Source organism: Echiichthys vipera, assembly GCF_963691815.1.
Source record: "Echiichthys vipera genome assembly, chromosome: 3".
Lineage (NCBI taxonomy): Eukaryota > Metazoa > Chordata > Actinopteri > Perciformes > Trachinidae > Echiichthys > Echiichthys vipera.
Window position 1 is genome coordinate 19,871,410 of NC_139828.1, and position 22,544 is coordinate 19,893,953.

A 22,544-nucleotide genomic window follows, 5' to 3' on the forward strand; every position below is an offset into this window, starting at 1 on the left:
AAGGCAAATGTGGCTAATATGAAAAGATAGAGTAAAATATTAAAAAACACACACATTTTTGTTTACATACGTCGAACTGCATTAGTCTGCCATTTTAGTGAATATTTAGACAAATATACCTGAATAATGAAGGTCGCAAAGACTGAAACGGTAAATAAATATTTCAGCATTAAGCAGACAGTTGTTCTCATTGCTTTTGAGATTTATTTTAGTGAGTAAAAGCAGTCAGAACAGCTGTTTACGGAATCAGAATCACAATGGTCAAGTAGGTTACGTTGACACAATGCGTCTGCAGTTCACATTAGTTTGCAGTAGGCCTTTAATTACAAAGCAACACTGTCAATCAGAACACATGCCTTGACATTTACCTATATTTAAAAAGACACTGGTTTTTCATGATAATTGTCGCATTTATTTTGAGCTTTTAACGGAAACACAACTCGTTTAAAGAGCTTTTATTGTGAAATCGGTCGCCGGGTGTTGTGCTGCACAGCCTTTGTGGTTTGACAGTGGTGGTGTTTCTGCGGGTGCTGGACGTGGTGGATAGCAGCCGGATAGAAATCTATAAAGGTGGGATATCTGTCTTTATTACCTATTACAAAGACACACATTTTATATCAAAATGATATGACTGCATGCTGCTTTTATTGTTTGCGAGTGCTTATGTTTAAATATCAAGTACATGGTTTCAGATTAAATAACCTTTGCCATAAGATGCTTGCTTTAGAACAGCTGTTTTCATTGTGAAAACCATAAAACCGTCGTAAATACATGAAATGCACATTTATTCGTGTTATCTGAGGATGGATGTGCAGGCTGATACTGGTTTAGTGGATCTCTGGTGTGACTCAGGGCCTGTCCTGCAGGAAAAGGCGTTTCACACCGTCCGATGGTTTAAATCAGGAAAAATGAGTCTAAATGTGCCTGAGGCAGGAAAAATAGAACAAAATCAAATCCCTCAAGAGAATAAACTAAGCGGGAGTAATCATATATGATTTTGACACGCGTATACGTAAGATTTTCAGTAATTTTCTAATTATATTTATCGATTATTATCACTAAAAAAACCTACGGTCACCACTCACTATCAGTGCGACTATGTGGATGATTATTGGAATTTTATTGTAATTTAATACATGAGACACTGAGCCATATGGAGGACTGTTGTGCTCCTGTGGTTGGGTGAAACACCAATCAGACCTCGGTTACTGCCTTCATATGAATTGGCGCGCGTGTGTGTGCGCGCGTGCGTGTGCGCTTCCCATACTGCAACAGCACATTTCACTGATTAATATGTAAGAAACCCGCTAAAGTTTGACTTGGGCATTCAAAATAAAAAGTATTAGCTATGCTGGGAGTGCCCTTATATAAAGGCTATAGTTGTACACAAACTCAGGAGGAGAATCTACAATAGGGGGTAAATCCTTCAAGTTTCTTAAATGTAGGCTTTATGATTGGATATCGACAGCCTTTATAGAAAACATTTGTTTTTGTCCAGAACTTGGTTCAGCCTTGTCAGTTTAAGTTTGGCCATTCAAATGAATCCTTATATTCGTACATTACAAAGAGCTATGACAACTATAAAGTGACCAGTTCAGGCAGTGATGTTTCATTTCATCTGAAAAGGATTGCAAAGGTTCACGTGTTTGAAAAAGTCTGAATGTGAGCCGACAGTCTGCAGGTCACCTCTGCACTGGAAGTGACGCATCTGCTGTTTCTCCTGGGAAAACACACACACATCCATGTTGCCTGTGACAAACGCTGCTACAGACCAACCAAGATCAGATTCACAAGCTGGGTCGATATCTTTTATTACATTTCAGGTTTTATAGTCAGCCTGTCATAGTTATGAGCCTCTTCTGACCACAGCTGCAGCAAAACAATTTCTAAATTAAGACATACCTTAAAGAACCGCTAAAATAATCAGTTTCAGTGGAGACTTTTATTGTCTGGACGTCAGCTGATAGTCTAAAGTTGCTTCAGAGGCTTTTACATACTCATAAGAAAAACAAAAACATCTCTGACAGCGAAACATGCAGTAGGATTTAGAGCGTTAAAGTCTGAAATACAAGCACAACATAGTAGCTATCAGCATTTCCTTCAAAAGCAAATCCTGCTAGGCCTATATTAGATCAATAAATGGCATTACCATTGTGACTAAAGAAAGCCTTAATACATGGACAAAGTGCAGAAAGATAAAGGTTTCAACTTCAACAAAAAGCTCTACATTTTTTATCAATATGTTTTTGAAAAATTGAAAGAAAAACAAACACATAGGTAGAAACAGGGGAAGACGTGTGTCAAATAAAAGGCACATATTTATGAAGTATAAACTGGTTTTCTAACAAACACAGGGTTGTTTTTATTCCTGAATGTCCTGGATTCACCTCCAGACTAAACAGCACCAGAAAAACATCTCCCACATCTTGGCTGCTCCCCCATCTCTGCTCTCTGTTTGCTGTGGACACGAAAAAAAAGAAAGAAGAAGAGATGCTATTTTTAGCTTCCCCTTCTCTCATCTGTATCCCCTTGCTTCTTAGAAAAGGCGGCATGTGATTGGTGGAAAAGGGGGAGAAAAAAATGCCGTCTCAAGCAACCTGGGAGCAGGACAGCATCTGCATAGAGCTACTGCATCTTCTCTGTTAAAGTGCATTGTTATTGTTTCTCGCACACGCGGCTGATGTGCCGTGTGCGGATGAACGACAAGTCAGGTGGACTGTTGAATGCGGCATTAGATCTACTTCAATGATTTTTGTTTATTCATTTTTAGTTACATAAAGGTATTTTTATGTTTCAGTGGTCCAGTTTTTAGTGTGCCACAGTTCCTCCCTAATGTGAAACCTTTTTTTTTGTTTTTATTTGAATTTTAGCATTTTAGCATCATTCAGAAAGAGATAAGAACAGCAGGCAGTAGGAAAGATGCAAACATCAGCAGAGTTTTACGACATCCTCCTCATATATTTTGGAAAATATTTGGAGTTTGATTTAATAGCGGTGGTAGATAGATATATGATTTCTGCAGACCATCACCAGATCAAGTTGAGAGAACGGATCCCGACGGAGATGCTTCGTCCATTTTTTATACCGCCTCAGTCTGACTCTCAGTAAATTTAGTTTTCAGAATCTTTGCTGCGCTGGAAGAACTATTTTAAGTTAATTTAATTTAATTTAAGTTAAAATATTAAACTAAAAGTATTAAATACCTTGCTTTAATATTAAATTACTGCGTTCAAAATTGTACAAAAATATTGACAACAAAATGTACTTAAAGTTGCAAAAGGGAAAAACACTCTTTATGAATTTCCCTGTCAGTATTATATTATTGGATTATTATTATTTTAATGTGCTTTAATGTGTTAGCTGGTCGAGGTGGAGAGCTAAACTTTTAACCACTAATATCATCAAATTGAAATATATGATACTTCAGTAAACGATCTTACTTACATTCCACCATTGTTTATTTGTTCTAATAAGGTGGGGAACGTGGTGCAAAGTACCATGAACTGTGTCTTGGTTGTAAATCCAAAAAAGACGTTGAAGGGAAAGTGCTGGAAGAAGTACTCACATCTTTAACTTAAGTAAATTAAGCTGTACTATCATAATAAAGTAGAAATACTTTTTTACAAGTAAAAATTCCTGGATTTAAAATAGTTCAAAAGTATTAGCATCAAAATAGACATTTAAGTACTAAAGGTTATAATTAATAATAATAATAATAATAATAATAATAATAATAATAATAATAATAATAATAATAATAATAATAATAATATGGCCCATTACAGAATAATGTATTATATAATTTGGCCACATTATTGAAGCTCTAACATGAACATCCCAAAAGTGAAGCTAGTTTTAGTTACTTTATATACAGCTACAGGTATCTTGTGAATTTCAGTGGCTTTATCTTAACCTGTAATAATACATTTGTGGAATATATTTTCTATTATTAATATGAATCGGCAAAGTAACTATAAACTATATAAATAAATGTAGTGGACTAAAATGTAATAGAAAAGAAGCAGAAAAGTAGCAGAAAATTGAATTAGTCAAGTAAAATAAAGTACCTCAAAATTGTACTTGAGTGCAGTAATTGAGTAAGTGTACTTTGTTACTTTCCACCACTGCAATCAGTTTATAAACTTTACCTTAAATAAATGAGTTCATCCTCCCTGTTCAGAAAAATGTGTGTTTTTGTTCTCTGAGCGTTCCCGCTGCCTCGTGGAGGTGAAATCGTCTCCGTCAGTCCTCTCAGCAGGTTCCTCAGTAACTGCCTTTAAGCAGGAAGGTGTTTGGATGATCTGGGATCAGCTGTGGATCATCTGTCAGTCTGCAGGAAGCCCGCCTCAGCTGATTAAATGAGCCTGACTAGCTGGCCGCAGCAGCACTTAGCTGTGGATCAATCCAGCTCCTGGAGAACGTCAATCTCTTTTAGGTGACAGGTTGAGAGGAGAGCTAGATGATGTCATTGTCTAGCGCAGAAGCTCACAACTCTTAGTCATGATTGAATTAGGATTAAAGAACAACACTGAACACTTTATTAGCGAGGGAGGCTCCAAGGGCGCCGAAAACTCCCTGGTCATTTAGCCGAGATGGATGGTTTCTGGTTTTCACCCAACACCTTCTCACTCCCAACTCACGTACAGCTGCTGGGTCAGGACCCCTTTGGTGTCATTTTGCAATGTGCAAGGTATGGTCAGGTTTAGTCTACAAAACTTGGTCAGGTTTAGGTTAAGGTTAGATTATGCTTCTCCAAAGAGTTTGAATCATTTCAAGGCTTTCTATCATTACATGTAAAGTTGTTTTTTAATCCTTGTAGTATGTCAACACAGGTGGTGCAGTGGTTAGCACTGTGGAGTTTGCGTGTTGGCCCTGTGTTAGAGTGGCTTTTCTCTGGCTTACTCCAATAGTCGAAGACATTGTTAGAGCCATGGATAACATTAGCCTTATGCAGGCTTGTGCCTAATTAGTAAATATATATTTTGCTTTAATTTATAGTAGCTAATCATAACTGAGATTTTTGTTTTATCTTCATGTCTTTTTTAGGTAGTTATGATGTTATTATGCTCTTATTTTGTCCTTCCACCAAAAATTGATGCTGCCTTAAAGCACAGTGTACTGTTGAGATCTGTAGTGAATTAGCCATGTGGGCACTGGTCGGCTTCTCGGGGTTGTTATTAAGTGATCACAACGGGACGGAAGCAACACTTTTCTGAACGGTATTTTAGGCCTAAGAAACTCTATTTCTGTCAGTTAGTTTGAGGTTACAGACAGAATTTTGCTTATGTTCAACATGGATTATATGTGGATAATAAACAAAAGCATTTTTTCCTTTTTACATCGGCCTCGATCGTGTCCTTCTTGGATTGGTTTATGAGTTCATTGCTTTATGACAAGCACGAGTACAGAAACTTTATGTCCTGCAACATAGGTTGCCACTACAGACATGCAAGTGTTTGTTTAATTGTTGACTCAAAATTGCACGTTTGAATGTGAGCATGAATGGTTATCCATCTCACTCTGTAACTGTCTGGAGCCTGTCCAGGTTGTAGCCCACCGCCCATCCAGTGTCTGGGAGTGTTCATTCATAACAGTGATGCTCTAACTGCAGGAAAAACAAGGATGAGCTGACGTCCCGAAACGGATTGAGAGCACTGAGGCACAAAGGAGTGACCTACCATGTATTTTTAAATGACGGGAACATTTTTTATATTTTTCTCGAACTAGTTTTATATACATACAATTGTATAAGTTATCCACTAAGTGTGTTATTATGATTTTAGTTAATGTGTGCAAATCTTTAGAGCAGACAAAGCCTCGTGCACTCCCTGTGATCTTTGGCAGCCCTCTTGGGGGCCCAGACCGCATGTTAAGAACCACTGCTGTAAAGGATAAATGGTTGGATGGATGGATTATATAAAAACCTTCTCTTCTGTGGTATCAACATTTTTCTAAGTGACTCAACTTGAGCTCACAATCATATAAAAATCTAGAACACGCAGTGACCTTCGATTCAACTCATCTCATCATGTAAATCTAAAAGTGACAGCTGTAACATCAGAGATGTGGATTTCTTTATTATCAGCTTGCTCTGATAAAATCATGCACCTCTTCCTCTGTGATGTAGGAGCTGATCCTTCTCAGCTTGTGTCAGCATCCTGTTTCTGGTCGTCTGATGGGACCTTTAGTAAGTCTGAAAAGTGTCATTTTGAAACGTGTATAGATGTGATGATGCTTTCATTTTAGAGGTTTTCTTCGTTAACCATCAGAAACAATCTGACACATGGGAAATACAGGAAATCTAAAGTGGACAAAAATATTTCATATTAATCTATATTTCTACTCCACACCGTCATGAATCACGAGTCAGCAAATTCAGCAGTGAAAAGAACAAATGAGGTCAAAAATTTGGTTTAATAAGAAATGACACAAAGAAGAAAATGAAGAAAACAGCAAGTGCTTTTCTCAATCTTGTTGTACTTGTGACAAGATAATATATAATATTCCATAATATGGATGTTAGTTGGGGTTTGGCAGCTTTAAAGATATACTCTGTCAGACTATTATCCATTTCATTTCCTTTTAAGTTCCTATTATTAAAGAGTGAGTTAAAACAATGGTGATTGATCCTATGACCCATTAATGAAAGGGCCTTTTTCTTTCCTTTTTGCCGAATATTCAAATATCAATGTATGTGGCGACATTCCCTCTAGATGCCGCCATGTTAGTGTCGCTGCTGACAGCGGTTGGCCTGCTGGCAGAACTCTTCACTAATGGTTCTGCTGCGTTCACTTGTAATTGGACACCGGGAGCTTCCAACTTGAGTCAGGCTTGTAGTAAGGACAGAAGTGTAATAGGAACATGTGTGTGTGTGTATGGATTTCAGAGTGGGACATATAAGGGACGGACTGGAAGTGGAGATGTGAATGTGTTTCAATAAAGTTTACAAAAGAGCAAAAAAATAGAAATATTGGCCATACACAGTAACCATGAACGTGACAAGAGGGAGGGCTCTGAAAGATTTAAATCTTACCGCCTTACCGCTAAAAAGGCTGCTAGAAACAAGGAATCTGAAACTTTATAGGGTCCGACTTTAAAAGCTGAAAACATAGAGCTGAAACAGTTAGCCAAATAATCGACAGGTAGATTGACAGACAATGAATGGGCAACTATGTTCATAATCAATTATTGTTTTTAAGTCATTTCTTTTGAGCAAAAGTGCAAAAAGTTCTGGCTCCGGCTTCTCCAATGTGAGAATTTGTTGAGTTTTTTTTCTGTTTTATATCTTGTATATTAAATAACTTCTGGTTTTGGACTGTTTTGGACGTCACCTTTGGCTGTTAGAGATGCTGATGTGCATTTATCACTATATTCTGACATTTTTCAAGCAAAATGATTCGTAGATAAAGAAAAACCTTGTTGGTTGCAGCCCTTGAAACAGGGCTCCACAGCCCCCAGTGTCACATAAATATAATGTGTAGTATTCTGTACATCTTACACTTTGTTTAAAATCATAAGTTATAACAAACAAGGGTTTTGGGGGCAGCTCTCACAGTTCGGCACACCAGGCTCGTAGCTTTTGTTCAAAAACGATTGAGGCCAAATGAAAACAACAGTCTGAAACACATTTACATAATGAGACTTTGTTAATTACTTTGAGATTAAGCACAGAGGCCCGCAGTCTGTAAGCTTCTGTATCAAATTAGTTTTTAGTGAAGGTTAAGCCAACTCTCTTCTCCAAAGCTTATCTCTGAGACGCAGAGGAGAAGGCAGCGGAAATCTCACCACACCATCATGTACAGCCAACACAAGTCTGTGACAGTGTTTGACAAGATCCAGACTCCCAACTTTGGCTGCTAATTTTCAACCTCCTCTAATTGCAGCTACTGATAACTGTCACATGCTTACGTTTTATTTTTAGGTATTTAAACCAGTGCTTTGGTCCAGAACAAGTTCAGTAAATCCATGTATTAGATGCCCAACATGTGAAGAAAAGACCGAAACATGCTGCAGCTCAGATGCAGCAAATATATTTCTGAATGGGTGAATAAATAAGAATCATTTTCAAAAAGAAATATGTTTTATATAGAAAAGTAAGAGGTGGAAAGGTAATCAAGAAGTTTAGAAGAAGAGTACAATCTAAACTGACGGTAGCACCTTGAATGTCTATTCTAAGTTAACTTTTTGCCCAATGCGCTATAACTGCAACACTGCTGACTCAGCTAAAACAAAATGTCGATAAAAAAGCGCATGGGCTAAAATATCTGCTGAGCTGAGTAGACACTTTGGTGCAACAGTAACACGAGCAGATACATTTTTAATAAGGCTGGCCAAAGACGAAATCGAACACTGAACATCGACTGTGATCAAGTGTGACTTTGCTTCCTGAAGGTTTGCTTTTGAAAGTCTTTGTCACATTTTTAGATTTCTTTTTTTTTTCTGGTTCACAGTGACAAATTGACTTCTTAGGCGTTTTAGTTGATACATTTTCCGTAACCTTTGGCAAGTTGTGTTATTTTTGTTTAAAGTTTTCCGTTTATTTAAAATATAATATAAAGTGTGACATCCAGTTTGTCAGGCCTCTTCCGCATATCTGCTATCTGTTTGCATACCGTTGTTGCACCCGGGGCCAGAATGTTAACTTGTGCAGCCAGACCACAGTGCAGCTCGATAAAACTCGATAAAATCAGTGCAATGGAAACAGACTTAAGTCCTATCCATACAGAACTGGTACTATCTGGGGACCTCAGGGAGGTCGTCATTGATCTTAATCCTGTGCAAATCTGCCATGTCCATTATGTGTCAAGTAAGAGAATATCGATCACCATCAAATATCTCTTCAATCGCAGCCTGACACAGGCTGAAATAACTTTATGCCTTTTTATTACAGATGATGTCCACATTAGTGTGCGTCATCTTAGCAGAAGGTTAGCAAGACTTCAGCTTTATCGGAGGTGCAATCTAAGTGAGCCTGATGTCCTCATTAACTACATAGTTTTTTTAACAACTTTATTATCAACAATATTATATTACAACAACATTAATACCAGTACAGGGAGTTTTATGTGCACATAAATATACAGATTACAGTTTAATTTCATAACAGGTATGAGAAGTCTTTACAAGGCATGACATGTCACATGTGATGGAAATCTCAGGTCTATCATGTTTCATTCATTATTTCTCAAATGAATTATCTTGTTATCTCAACAGAGGAAAATGATCCCGGTATCACGAGAAAACAGAGGAAATAAACTGTATGCATATATGAGCCTTTAGGGCTCCCGTAAACATCAATGCACATATTAAGTATCCAAAATAAAAACTAAAATAAAAACATCCATCCCACCTAAGTGTTATACCCCTGAACCCACCACCCCCACCTCCCCTCATTAAATAAAGCTTCCTAGGCGTCATATACTCTTGATGATAAAATGATAGTGTATTTGCTGGTAACCAGGATTTCTGACTAGCAGTATTTGTTCCAATCAAAAACTGTGTTCAGGACATCGCCTCCATAAACATTGCCTTAACACCATATCGTAGTAAATGTGAGTAAAATTCAGACTTTGCTTATCCCGTGCGAATGCACTGCATGAAACAGATGTGTTGGTTAAATGTCTAAATCACATAAGGTCCATGAGGAGCATTGAATTGTGGGTTGGCAGTATCTCCTCCTGTGGTCCAGTGTGGATCTTCGGTTGTCAGCCCACTGTACGTCTCCTTCAACCCCCGTGGTTGTTCCCATTTCCTGTAGTTGGAGTGGATTACGCTCTCACCCTCACTGAGTCACACTGCGGTTCACTTCACTGCAGAGCGCACACACTCCCATTTTCTGTCATCTTGAAGACTTGATTGGATCCCAATCAAGTTCAGAAGGGTTAAACGCTGAGTCACAGCTAATTTGAAGTTGTTGATGTCCACCACTGATGAACCAACTGTGGCTTGCTGTACATTTATGAGATTGAGAGAGAGAATGAACATAAATATGAATTAAAACTGCCTAAAAATACAATTGCAACGGATGAAAAAACAGAACAATCAGCAAACCATCATAATGCTTTCTGATCGCACAGTATGTTTTGCTGAAACACAATGCACATTGTTTCTGCACGGCATGCATCACACCAGAGGAGCTTTTTTCTCTTGGACAAGGTCCGATCAGGTCCTGACATTGTCCCGTTCACACATGCAGCACACAACAGGAGATTTTCCGTGTCTGATGTCTGGAGTATTGGGGTTATTAGAATTGTGAACAGTGTCAGCAGTCTCGTCAGAGTCTTGTCGTCTCTCCAGTTAGACATTTTCGTAGGTGACCCTAATTCTTTACCCTTGGAAGTTTGTTTACTTACAGTTTTTTAATGAGCTGCAAAACCCACTGGCTTGCTGTGAATTCTCCGGGCAATGAGCTTCTGTATTCCCACATGGGCTCAATAAGACAATACCTAGACTTTGCGCTGGGGAACTGTGAGGGAAGAGTCCGTTTGATGTCCTCTCCAATTGATTTGGACATTTGCGTTCTCACATACAGCTGTGCCCAGTAATGTCTCGATTATTTCAATTCAGCTTGTAGTGCATGTGTGAGAAGGGGTTATGGGTTAGGCTTATTCTTACATTTTTTTCAGGTGTTTCTCTTGTGACAGTCACTCTCCTCTAGAAACTCGGCAATCTAAATATTGATTTGATAAATTATTATATATAATAATAAATGACTACATTTATTGATTCAATTAAAGCACAAACACGTCTGGCAACTTCTGTTTAGTTCAAACTCTCCCAAGACTGAATGGAAACGGAGTGGTTTCAAGTGAGCAATCAGTCAATATTTGGTACAATACACCGCAAACTATTAAAAAAAAGCCTAGATTTATTAAACACCTAATGTTATTTAACTTGACTATTATTATTTTAGAATTCTATTAATATTTGCAAATAATTGATTAAAGTTGATATTATGCCCATGCCCATCTTGTCAGATGTCTTGTGTTTGTATTCTGGATTAAAACTCTAATATAATATTTAGTAAACCATGTCGTGCTTTAAGAAAACGCAGCCCCTGGCTGTAGATTTCTAAGGAGTTCTTGACGTCACAGGCGGAGCAGAACTTGTCATCAACCAAATAGAAATCGACAACCATGCTGCTGCGTTTTCAGATGGTCTCGTTATCTCATCTATAAGGAACCTGGTTCTGGATTCATATTCCTTTTTACGTCAGCTTCCTGTTTCCTGCTTTCCACGTTCCTGCAGCAGGTTTGGTGATGGCTTTAACATCTCTACCTCCACCTGTTTGCATAAGAACATAAACATGTTGAGGAAGGGTCGGCGCTTCTTCATTATTTAACAAGCATCTGTGTTCCTTCATGTAAACCGAGAGGCCTGAGCTCACAGGAGGGTGCAGTTGTTTTGTTTGTGCTCGATTCCCTGAGAGTTCTCGTGTTCCACTGCAGCCGAGTGGAGATAACAGTCTAAATATAGAGCAGGGTGCAGCGACTCTGAGGCCTGCGAGCTTGAATCATTGTGCTCTCAAGAGTCGTTTTAGCCCTCATAGCCCTGAACTCTTGAAGCCCATTGGTACCTGGCATTTTTGTTTGTCGCTGATGGGTTTACTACTGAAGCTGGAATAAAGCTGCCAGTGTGTTTCTTATCAGATGCGCGATCGGCCTCGGTGGCTGTTACTGTAACTTTCTTGAACATGATTGGCCAGCTGTGTTTAGGTAAGAAAGGAGTCAAGATTTGAACTTTTTGATTCTTTACACAACTATTTCTGTCAAGTTCAGCACTGTGAATGTCTTCCAGGAGAGGCTGTCTGAAACTGTGCGCTGTTATCCCCATATTTAAAGAAATGGCATCTCCTCCGTCTCTATGACACCCTGCCTCCCTGGGTGCATATTAACATTGTTGATTTACGACTTGGCCGTCATACAAATTAGTTCTTTAAAGCATAAAACGACCCTTGTGCTTTTGCGAGGAACTTCTCTGTAGACCTTCACCTCAAGTGTTATGGGTAACCATAAGTCGCAAAACTGAGAAAAACAATTATGAATCTTACACAATTTGTGCATACAAGTATAAAAGAAACAGGCGTGGAAATGTCTCCAAAGAAGATGCGTGTTTAAACCTTGTGCCAGTTCACCGTTTGGAACAGTAATATATCTGCGTCACATTCAGACAATTAAAGGGGAATTTTGGTCTTTGTCAACTTTGGTGTTATTCTCATCATGAAAACATTTTTCTCCCCACAGTTTAGGAATTTTGGTATGGACAAAAGCAAAATGTGGGCAAGTAGCACAGGGCTCTGAAATCTCAACCGTGACTTGACCGATCAAACACAGAAAAATAGTGCCCTGGAAATTCATGTAGCTGTTGAAGGAAACTACATTGAATAGCAGACAGATGTCTTGGCTAGCTGCTCTCCAGCTGATTTAAGTAATCTGCCATAGTAGATTGTGAGTGTGTAGGCCACTAAATATAAAGTTACCACTGTCATATAAGCCCTTCTTAGTGGTGCCATTGTTGGTGTAGGCTACTTTTGTCCATTGACTCCAACTTCAGCTGTAAACATGAGACCCCTGCCTTAAATATATAGAAAATAATTGATGGTATTGAAACAGAGTTATTGATGTTAAAAAACAAGTCCAGCTGGTGAATATCAAACTCCAAACTTACTTCGACTTGCAGCTGCTTGTGCGGTGAATTATTCCTCACACATCCGCAGCTGATTGTGACTGATTGAGCCATTTGCCTCCTCCGACCTTTTTGCCAAGTTGAGAAAACTCAGATGAGTTTTCTGTTTTCCCTTGACATTGCAATGTGCTGCTTTGATTAATTTCCATGGAACAAATGTGCAATGTTGAAGCCTGAATGGTTAATCACTAGCATCTGTTATGCTGAGTCTTTTCTTTTCTCCAAACACTCCTTAAATGTATAACCTTTTCTATATGAAAAATCACCCTTTTACAGGGTTGTTTGGGTTTTCATTTTATTTAAGTGTTTTTTTGCTTATGACTTTAAAGAAGATGGTCATTAATTTAAAAAATGCAGAAATCCTGGGTGGTGCAGATGTGCCTAGATGAAGGATTATCACACTCTAGTGTGTACAGTGTGTCTGACCACAGTTTGTGAGTCTATTCTCCATCACAAAGGAATTTAAACTATCCATACCACATCTGCATCTAAAAAAGCAGGTCATCATCTTGCCTAATATTGGATCAATTGATAGATTAGTTGTTTTGTTGAGAAACATCTGTTATAACTTCCCACAGCCCAAGAGATGTATTCAGATGAGCTTATTTTATCCAACCAACAGTCCAGAACCCAAATATATTCAGTTTACTATCATTAAAGGCACAGAGAAGCAGCTAAAACTGTCAAAGTTCTGAACTTTTTGCTTGAAAAATAAATTAAACAATGAATCAACGATCAAACGTGTTGACTAACCAAGGCTTATCAACCAATCGCTGCATCTCTACTTTTTGTTTTCCTCATAATCTTTGTCATAGATATAATTTCCACATAAGCTGCTTTTATACTGCAAGCAGAAAGAAGGAACCCGATTTAACCAAGGCGAGAAACTAAAAAAAGCTGCATTGTGAGACCCATATGGCCCTGCGCAGTACTTACACCAATTGCGACGGCTCTGACTGTCACAGGTAGAGTGCACAACGATCATTTGAAGTCTTTATTTCTCCTGCATCTTTGTTTGCAGATGGCCTCAGCAACAGCGACCTACGGGCAGAAGGAGTCTTCGGACCAAAACTTTGACTACATGTTCAAGATCCTCATCATTGGCAACAGCAGTGTGGGTAAAACCTCCTTCTTGTTCCGCTACGCTGACGACTCCTTCACACCAGCCTTTGTCAGTACAGTGGGCATCGACTTCAAGGTGAAGACCATCTACAGGAATGACAAGAGGATCAAATTACAGATCTGGGTAAGACATCTGGAGATGTGTTGAGTTTCTTGGAAGGAAGTAAACGAAACTAAGATCTATGATTTAGATGGACATGAATTTTAGGCTGAAGTTGAATGAATAAGCCCCATTGATTTTCTTCATTGTCACAAGCGAAATGGCCAAACTTTCTTCACTCTCCCCCATTCAACCATCACCTGCAGCTGGTCGACAGTGTCCCATGATTAATAGTTTCACATATGACCTTTAAGACACTTGTTTCCACTATGTTCCAAGTTCATTTGTATTTTCCTTCCTCTTCTAGTTCTAAGATGAATCAGTTTGAGAATAGATCTGCTTAAGTTGTCAGAGGTTTTCTGCACTATAATGACAGCAAAAGCACAAATTGATGAAAATGATTTCTTAAAGACCCGAGCATCTTTATGCTTCATGAAACCCCCTCTCACTCACACCTTTACACAGTTCATCACTTTGCACGTGAACAACTGAGTGCAACTCCATGAATGACTTCCAGAAAGGATTGCCTTTATTCCCATACAGTATTTAAAGGTATATTACGTAGCCTAACTTGTATCAGTTGGTGTTTGTAAACACAGAATTCAAAGTTTGCTCCTCCTCCCCAGAAAGAGAGAAAGAGCAGTGTTGGTCGAACAAGCTAGAGAGTAATGAAGAGAGGGAGCGGCACTAGCGAGGACAAAGCAGTTAATCAGAGGAATAAAAAGTTATTTGACAGCGGTTACACTCTTAAACACAAGTAAAAACACACACCTCCACACAGCCCTGCTGGAAGGTTCCACATTATTGGATTATGAGTGAATGTAGAGCTTCGTTCACCACAGTAAACTTACACAACTCTGTGCCATCCTCTCTGCTCATCCAGCTGAACCAATGATGAGCAGAATACAATAGAATACAATAGAAATAATGACTTAAACACAGCTACTAACATTGATGTGTATGTAGTAGCAAACATGGCGGTGTTTGTTGCATCACAAATGTGTGGTTGCCTGCGGGCTCAGCAGTAAACACAATCATAGAGCAGCATAAAGACTGGATCCCTGAGGAACCAGTGCCTCAGCATCATGTTGTAGATCATAACATCATTTCCACCTTTACTACATGTTCTGCAGCCGACAGAGCTGTGATTCTGAGCAGGGCAGGCAGTGTGTGTGTGTGTGTGTGTGTGTGTGTGTGTGTGTGTGTGTGTGTGTGTGTGTGTGTGTGTGTGTGTGTGTGTGTGTGTGTGTGTGTGTGTGTGTGTGTGTGTGTGTGTGTGCATGTGTAGAGCTGTCTCTGTTGTCAGCCTTCGCCAGGTTTTGCCTCTGGTAAGGGAGACACGGTCAGCCAATCAGAGCATGAGAAATGGAGGACTGGGTGCTGCTCTCCCCTCCCCCACTACTACACATCTCACCCGAGTAGATATTTCCTTCCCCTACCTTCCCTACACACACACACACACACACACACACACACACACACACATATACACACGCACACATAAAACCCCCATCTCTCAGCGATGCTCTCCAGTCGTTTAAAAATGAAAATGGTTTGAGTTATTATCAAGTCAACATTTAGAATATGTAGATTTAGTGTGAAGTCAATACCATTTAATTTGATTTATGCAGACTGTGCACTTAAAACAGTGGCATTTTTTTATTAACTCCGTGTGTAGATTGGGAAGGTTTTCGTTGCCACTGTACTCTACGGGGGAATTGTTAGGTCTATGTTTATCATAAATAAGTTATAGAGTGTGGTCTATACCTAGTCTGTAAAGTGTCCTGAGATCATTTTTGTCATGATTTGGCACTATAAATGAAATTGAATTGAATTGAATTGTATTGAATTGTAATATGATAAACAGTAAATTCTATTACATTGGCGGATTGTGCTATACTGAAGACCGGACACTCTTTGGACACACAATTTCATCATTGCTGAATCTGTTGATTATTGTCGGCTTTAATGATTAATCATTTAGTCCAAAAATGTCCAGAACCTGCTCTCAGAGTGTCTGGTAAAAGAGAGCAAATCAGCAAACTTTCACATTTAAGGAGCTGGATACAGTAAATGTTTGATAAATTGTTAACAAATCGACTAATCGTTTTAGCGCAAGTCAAATATGACTGATTCTCTTCCCTTGTTTAATCTTGTGACATCCATTGATAACACACAGAAAACGTGTGGACCGAACAAAGATGGCGATTCAATTATTCGGCTCTTTTGCACTTTGATTATTTTTACAACAATAATGTGATATTGAGCACACATTTTTGTCTTGTCTTTCAATTACCTCGGTATTTCATAAACACATTATATTGGGTACAAGTTTTGTACTCACAGGTCCAGGAAGCAGGGAAATTCATTTATTTGGAGAGCTAAGATCAAACAACATCACAGCAGGGGATTATCTAAAGAGACATCTCAACCAGGCAGTTCATTAACGTCCGAAAAAGGTTAATCAGTAACTCTTGTGGTTTTTATCCAGCGCCGTGCCAGTGTTTCTCCTCACCACTCGCTATAAAGAGGTTAAGTCCCTTCCCTTATGGTCGACCACTATGAGACCTCATTTCAGAAAAATAAATATAGTGGACAGTGAGAGACAAATATTTTTGAAAGTGCATTATGCAGACTTCTCTACATTTAACTAGAATTACATGGTTCTTAAATATTTACTAACACTCTCTTACAACACTATCACCGGTCTTAGACTACAAAAATATATGTACCTGTAGTCTACACTTTAATATTTAAAAACAGTTTATTTTCCCTTTAAATCCATTGATAGGAATTAAAGCATGATAAAGGAGACATTTTCATGATATATATATCATCAAATATACATGCCAAAATAACGTCCAGCCTTTAGATATGTTAACTACATTATGTCTTGCTTGCTGAAAAAAAGAAAATTGAAGATTTTTGAAAACAAGCAGCTCACTCACATAAAATGTTCACTGCTTTATCTTTTTATCAGGGCTCATGGTGAACACGGAGATGAGTCCAGTGTGTTCATTATGTAACACCACTCAGCGCTACCTACAATGACATTTTAGGTATAGCAGCCTGCAGCACATTGAGTGGATGAGCAGGACATAAACTGTAGCTGCAGAACATTATAACCAGTATGGAAATGTCAGAGCCACAGCCCTCTGAAAGTAGACTTCATATAATATTCTTGTGACCTGAGAATGAACGTGTGTGATTGAGTGAATATGCTAAGTTAAGAAGTGTATTTGTGTAAAGTATGTATTGTTTTTGTGTGCACACATCTCTGGACTCTTTGTCACCTCGTGCACATTGCAGTTAATGTTATTGTATGTGTGTGTTGCTTGGACGCTTCAATGTAAATGTAATTCCCAAGAAAGTTTGACTAATCGGTAGAAACTGGGTACGTATTTGCCATATATATGGTATATTGAAGACAGCACCCCCCCCCCCCCCCCCCCATTTACCATTCATAAGCCATTTATAAATAATGGGGTTGTAAGCCGTGTGTAAATACTCATAAATGTTAACGTACACCAAAAAGCTGCCTACTTACAGTAAAGGCAGTGGTTGGTTAATTTGCACTCCACGCCAGTCTCTGTCTTTTGCCCTGCTGATCTGTGAGAAGCTGCTCGGCTGGGTATCGGAAACACACCATAGGCTTAAATTCCCTGAGCATTCATTAGGACTTAGCACTGACATTCAATCTCACCCGGGTTTGTGGCCAAGCAGAGAGAGAGAGCGAGAGACGAGGAGGCAGGATCACTGTTATGCTCACAGTGAAAATAAAGACAAGAGGAGGAGATGATGGGGATTTTAAAAAGAAAGAATCTTAAATACACTTGCTGTACTGTTCTGCGTTTCTTTACGCACGGCAAGGCAAGGCAAGGCAAATGTATTTTTAGAGCACATTTCATAGCAAAAGGAAACCCAAATTACAGATCAAATCAATTAGTAAATAAAAGTAGTCAAGCATAGAATTACAAACAATTAAAGGAGGAAGGCACAAGCTACAAGTCAAAGAAAAGGAAAAAAAACAATCAAGTGCACGCAGAATAAAACCATATGAAATCCATTAAAAGCAATGGTAAATAGGTGGGTCCTTAGCTGTGTCAAACTGGTAGCCAGTGTAATGATCTAAGAACTGGAGCTGCTTTAAGTCTTTTTGGTCCTAGTTACACGGTCTTCTTTAAGTATTGTGAGTTGTTTTTGGAGCATCTGCAGGTCTTAAACATTTTAATAATTTCTAAGTGTCTACATGTCCAATAACAGGTTATTACCACATATTCAAGCTAAGTGCTTCAGGAAAACCCTGTGACATCACACCTTCTAATAAATTGTGACATCTTCGTTCTTCATGTTTTTTTTGTCTCTTTTTTTTTTGTTGTTGTGTTTGTACTTGAGGCAAGGTTTTTATCAGAAGTAATCTTACAGGATGCATTGATTGATGTACACAAGTCTAGCTACTCTGTGCTAGAAAGCAGTCTTTAAATACAATACCAGGCAGCATTAAAAAGGATTCAGCAACTCTTGAATATGACTTGAATGGCTGATTTTTATCACTTTACCAATCTATACAGAGTCAGTGGCGTGTTACTTGACAAAGTGCTTGATAAAATGAATTGCACACTCACAACCTGTGAGAGGAATTCATAGTTTAATTCAAGAGGCATTTAGACTTTAAATGATTGTCTGAAATACTTTTGGAAAAGCTTTGAGTGCAGAGCAGGGTTTTTTTCACAGCATAGATAAAGATAACAATTACACTGACGTATCATTAAACAGCACCTGTTTTGTGTGCTGTGGCTATTAAAAGTGTTAACAAATAAACATGGGAACCTTTCATTCAAATATAAGACATATAAATAGAGTTTAAGGTGTAGAGTTAAACACTATATTTGTCTACAGGTAAATCACTGTACTATATATATATAATGCTTCATTTGTGATGTATAACACCAGTTATATGCCTTTTGGTTATCATGATTTGAAAAAAAACCCAGAGGTTTTGATAAATAGAGAGTTTATCCTCATTCCAATCCGTCAGAAGTCGCTGTTAAATGGATTCTGTGAAATTTGGAAGGTTGATTAAAACTAACTACTGCTGTTTATGTTTGTTTTTTTTTTTTTTTGTCCAGGACACGGCAGGCCAGGAGCGTTACCGCACCATCACCACGGCCTACTACCGAGGTGCCATGGGCTTCATCCTCATGTATGACATCACTAACGAGGAGTCCTTCAATGCAGTCCAGGACTGGTACGTGAAGGGCGTGAGGGTGTGTGTGAGCTGACACCGTGGCGCTTTTCCTTTGAGAGGGATTGCTGTGTGGAGGACAGATCAAGTGGTGTCCAGATCACCAGCCTGGGAACAGATGTAGAGATACCGCAGATTGATGGAAAGAGCACATTGATCCCGTTCAGGTTTCTTGATGTGTTATTTCTGTCTCCTATACGGATTTAATTTGTCCTTAAAGAACAAAAGTTTTTGAAGTTTACCCTGTTTTCATTTTGACTTATTCTAAGACAGTATGTCGAAGTCTGGCTTTTATTTGAATTTATTCATTATACTGAACACTGCCCTTACTTTCCATCTACTGTAGAGTCCAGTCAGTTTAAGAGGAACGCTAAACAGGGTTATTATTGTAAACGAAAACGAAAACTAAGCAAACTGAAACTAAATAAAAACCATACCATATTATTATTATTATTCAAGAAAACCTTAAAGTAATCTGACACCATATCGCCTGGTTAAATACTAAGTCAAATTGCTCCACAATAAATCCCTGGTGCTTTTCACATGTATGCGTAGTCTTGTAGAATTAAACAACAAGAACATGATTTAAATATTCAAGTAGATGAAAAGCCATTTAACTAAGCTGTTCAGCTCAGGTCTAATGTTAACCAGCCAAATAACCTAGTACTCAAGTTGTTTCCCAAATAAAAAGATTTACACATTAAGGCCATTCTCTATGTATTTTGTATGTATATGTGGCACAAACTGAGACATTATACCTGGCCCGAACAAAAAAACAGACTTAAAGTAAATATATAACACTAAAGCCTTTCTATAAAATTAGCAAACAAACAAAACTAAAATGAAATAAAAAAAGTCAAAAATAAAATAAAAAAATAATTGAAAACTATTAGAACCTGTCTGACATAGTGCTTAGTGTGTCTTCTGTGACTCCATCACTCTCAATCTCACAAATTCATGATGTCTTTCTTTAAGTATGGGTCGCGAGGAGATGCCAAATTTCTCTTTTTGGTCTTGAGCTTAAAACGTTTGGGAACCCTTGATCCAGAACTCAGTTTATAGACTCTGTGTATCTTTTTCACTGTTCACAATGATGAGAAAACTTGTCAGAGGAAGAACTCAGACTCACTGAGCCTGCAGTGCGTTCACGGTCTCTGATTTTCCTCTCTGACTGCTGGCTGTGTTGGTTCCCAGGTCGACTCAGATTAAGACGTACTCGTGGGACAACGCTCAGGTGCTGCTGGTAGGGAACAAGTGCGACATGGAGGACGAGCGGGTGGTGGGAGGAGATAGAGGCCGGCAGCTGTCTGAACACCTGGGTGAGTTCATGGTGTGCACATGCACAAGCAAGTACACACGTCATATCTATGACTCACTGTGAATCGATGGAAAGTCAATAAGATATTTCCCTGTATAGCTGGGAGGTGTACCCTGTTCTTCATCTTCACCATTAAACTATGCAGTTGCACAGATAACTACGTCCCCGTTAAACCTCTCTAACCCGCTCCCACACCCTGTTTCCTCACCAGGTTTTGAGTTCTTTGAGGCCAGTGCCAAGGACAACATCAACGTGAAGCAGACCTTTGAGCGCCTGGTCGACATCATCTGTGAAAAGATGTCCGAGAGCCTGGACGCCGGAGATCCCGCTGTCACGGGGGCCAAACAGGGGCCCCAGCTGACAGAGCAGCCCGCTCCTCCTCACCAGGACTGTGCATGTTAAAGCTAACTAACCCCCCCCCCCCCCCCCCCCCAAAAAAAAAAAAATCCCTTTCCTCCCTCTTCCTCCTTGTCCTCCTTCAGCTGGACCCCCGGGGCCTCGAGTCAAATACTCCCATGAACCTCACTCACTTTCATGCTTCTTACTGTGACTTAGTAAGGACGATTGGCTGGGGGGCACAAGAACCAGGTTGAAAAGTGTCTGAAATGCTGTGAGATGCTAGCGGAACAGAGCTAAAGGCGTGTTTGTCTTGTTCCTCCTCATAAAAGAGCTAAAACAGATTTTGATCAGTTTGGGAGTTGTTCTGACGCCAAAGCAAATTTAAAACAAACACGAGTGTTTCAGACTCTTTGCCAACCAGGTTCTGGAAAGTTCCCGACCCATTCTCCGTTGTGTCCCTGTTCTTCAATGTGGTTTAACAAGAAGGATTTGACGGCGTCCGTCCTCAGAGTGCCATTGAAATCCTTCCGATGTTTACAGTACTTTGTTTTATGTCAGTCAAATGTCTTGAAAAGATGTCGGCCTCAGTGAGCAAGAAGGCCACAGTAGAGTTAATGTAGGGGGGGATGATCCAGCTGAAATCTGTTAGGTTTCGTTCATGATTCTGGATTGCACACAGAATCAAACATACACGGATCTGTATTTCATTTGTTGTCTCACCTGGAATCTAAACATGGATATTTCAGGTATTAGCAAATGTTTTGTTTTCATTATTCATCTGAGCCTTTTTCATTTGAACTTTTAAAAAATGTTTTTGTATCCTGTTGCCCCATTTATTCTTTCAACGCTGGATGGGGAAAATATGAACAAGTTAGAGCTATGTTAAAAAATAGCAGAAAATTAAGAGACACATTTTATTTAATTATATTTATTTCCAATGTACATATAAATGTAGTGCAATATATATAATATCTACAGGTATGCATTTCTTGAAATGAATTAAAAAAGGTATGAAGTTCTATGAGGATAGTATCAAATATAAGAGGTCTGTATTGTTGGGTTTGTTTGGATGATGTGTGGAATTGTTTGCACCCTCGGCAGCTCCTCCGTGAGTTGTTTCATTTCCCTGTCGGTTTGGTCTCATGCTGCCTTCCAGAGATGTCAGAAACTCAAACTTCCTGCTTAGAAAAATACAGTGGAATGACCCTTTAAATCAGAATTACAAGTCAGAAAATGACCAAAATCATCATAAAGTCATTCTCCCAATCCACTCCAGCAGACGCTTGCTGGAGAAGCTTTGCACACCATTACAGATGTTTTAAGCCACACAGGGAGTGTAGTGAAGCTGCTGTCCGGAGATTTCCAAAATAAAATAAAGATTTGATCTTTCAGAAGGCTTAAATCTACATTTTATTTTACTCCTGATGACCACTAACATTGATGTTTTTTGCAAAAACAGCCTCAAGATGTTATTGTTCCTGCTGCCTTTAACAGAAAATGTGAAAATGTAAGGATATCTTAGGATTTTGTGCTTGCTGGCAATGCTACACATTGATATTACAGCAGAAAGAGGAGAAAATCTGGCAGGTGATGCAAAGCATTGAGGTTGCAATGATGTGATTATACCAGCTGACGAATTAGGACTCAAATACAGCGACCTTTGAGTGTTCCCCTCGCTGATAGCTGTGTGGTTAATGACAGCTGCTTCATCAAATATTAAAACAATAATCCTTCAA

At 38.9% G+C, this 22,544-nt stretch overlaps 1 protein-coding gene across 1 annotated transcript; it reads left to right on the forward strand.

Moving 5' to 3' along the window:
• The first annotated feature begins 517 nt into the window (after positions 1-517).
• On the forward strand, positions 518-20,988 carry rab3ab (RAB3A, member RAS oncogene family, b). The gene is made up of 5 exons (XM_083911288.1): positions 518-570; positions 13,706-13,930; positions 19,036-19,154; positions 20,346-20,470; positions 20,681-20,988. Exons 2-5 carry the CDS (start codon positions 13,706-13,708, stop codon positions 20,869-20,871), a joined length of 660 nt encoding a protein of 219 aa, XP_083767414.1. The 5' UTR covers positions 518-570; the 3' UTR covers positions 20,872-20,988.
• Positions 20,989-22,544: the final 1,556 nt, after the last annotated feature.

Coding starts and splice junctions, on each gene's coding strand:
- rab3ab (XM_083911288.1), top strand. CDS start 13,706: ATGGCCTCAGCAACAGCGACCTACGGGCAGAAGGAGTCTTCGGACCAA. Junction 19,155..20,345: donor TTCAATGCAGTCCAGGACTG/GTACGTGAAGGG, acceptor GTTGGTTCCCAG/GTCGACTCAGATTAAGACGT. Junction 20,471..20,680: donor GCAGCTGTCTGAACACCTGG/GTGAGTTCATGG, acceptor TTTCCTCACCAG/GTTTTGAGTTCTTTGAGGCC.